Source organism: Propithecus coquereli, unplaced genomic scaffold (genome assembly GCF_000956105.1).
Source record: "Propithecus coquereli isolate 6110/MARCELLA unplaced genomic scaffold, Pcoq_1.0 Scaffold26, whole genome shotgun sequence".
Lineage (NCBI taxonomy): Eukaryota > Metazoa > Chordata > Mammalia > Primates > Indriidae > Propithecus > Propithecus coquereli.
Window position 1 is genome coordinate 10,884,365 of NW_012148174.1, and position 1,776 is coordinate 10,886,140.

The window sequence follows — 1,776 nt, forward strand, 5'->3', positions numbered from 1 at the left end:
ACTGTCCTCAAAGCAGACTATCCGCTTTTCTATCAATTAAGTCGATATGGACAGATTTTTTTTCAGGAACCCAGGGACATCTCAGCTACTCCTGGTTGCGTGAGCACTGCTTTCTGCTTTTGAAGTGCTGACTCCACTTTGCTGCTGGGTTTTATTTGAGGCCCTGCTACAAGATTCCCAACTCTGGTCAGAATATCATATCGAAATCCTTAATATTTCACTCCACTGGGTCATCATTACTTATTTAACATTCACGATTTCTAGCTCAACAGATATGCCTTTTTTCAACCCTTTCGTTTTTAGTGTTTGATCCCTGCCTTTACTTATATCAGCATATTTCATGATATGTTTCGTCAGCTACTGGGACTCGAGCTTTTAACGGTAGACTGATAGATTTTAAAGCCCGTGGAGTCTTGAAATGACCCTTTCTCCTCTTCAGCAGTGAAGATCTCATTTGTTTTTCATGTTAGAATATATTAGGCTCCTATTTCCTGCGTGCACATCTGTGAGCCAGAGAAAGGTAAACTTGAACTGAGGGCAGTAACGTTAAATGATTATTCAGCAACATAAAATCCAAACATCCAACTTACAAGAAAATCCATATTCATTCTGGGTTCTCTGTTCAGTTGAAATGGGATAAATGAAACCTTGAAAAGAAAAAAAACAAAATGAAACAAAAATGGGAACGAAATCAAATTAATGAGGGAAACGAAAGGGGAAGCATGGAAAATGGGTTAATTAAAAGGAAAGGAAAAGAAACCTGTGGGCCTTTAAAATTCTGGCTCGGTACAGAATTATGATTTTTGCGTCTCCTGTCTGCTCTGGAGCCCCACTAAGAATTAATAAGCAGGCAGATCGAATTTCAGAGCGAAAACTGGTCTCGAGTCACTAACTTTGGAGTGCTTAAAGTCTTTCTTTTATTGAGCATGAACTCTAATGGATCTAATTTATTTCAGACATCAAGGGTCATTAGCATAAGGAAAATCTTTTTTCCCCTCATCCCTGCCATATGCTTTAATTCCCAGGACATATTCAGTAAGGCTCTAAACAGTTTTTTCCTCTTTTATTTAATCATAACAGCTTGCTCTTGGCCTAATAGAACTAAAGAAGACCTGTCGTCATTGGTCAAAGGTTAAATACCCATTTACCGAGCTGCGCTGAGACCACCTCTCCCCCCCTCCATCTCAAAACCACTTTTTGGATTTTCTGTTGTTTCTTGTCCCCTTCATTTAATAGGAATCCAATAGGTATTGCCCAGGGACCGAACAGTTCGGCAAAGCAATGGAAACTGGATGCTTTTTATTTGAAATCATTTGAAAATCAATAGGGTCTAGAGGTTATAAGGTTATTTATTAAGGGGCTTCAGAGGAACGGTGAAAATTGGGCAAAATGAAAACCTCATCTCAACGGAAAATGCAGAAATAGCACCAGCTATTTTATTTTTCTTTCTTTCTAGTGCATTCTGAAGTTGGAAACTAATAATAATAATTATACTAACAATAACATAATACTAATACTGATAATAATGTGAAGCAGAGAAAGATAGGGAGAAATCACATAAACAACGTGCAACACAAACACTCTGAAATGCAAAATCTGTGCAAAGTTTCTAAGTGTACCTTGTAACTGGCACCCACAGTTCCCAAGATTTAATATCCTACAACGTATGAATTAATCAAATGATATAGCACCATTTGGATTAATCAAATGAAGATGAATAAGAAGCATGTGAATTAAACCTTCCCAGTAATAGTCAAGGGCAAAAAAAAAAAAAAA

General features: G+C 37.3%; 1 protein-coding gene across 1 annotated transcript in view; it reads right to left on the minus strand.

Moving 5' to 3' along the window:
* UNC5C (unc-5 homolog C (C. elegans)) overlaps positions 1 to 1,776 on the minus strand; it is a 157,790-nt gene that overhangs the window by 44,457 nt on the left and 111,557 nt on the right. Inside the window, exon 7 of the mRNA XM_012647162.1 lies at positions 591 to 647. Within this exon, the coding sequence (XP_012502616.1) occupies positions 591 to 647 (57 nt within the window). The remainder of the gene's footprint in view (positions 1 to 590; positions 648 to 1,776) is intronic.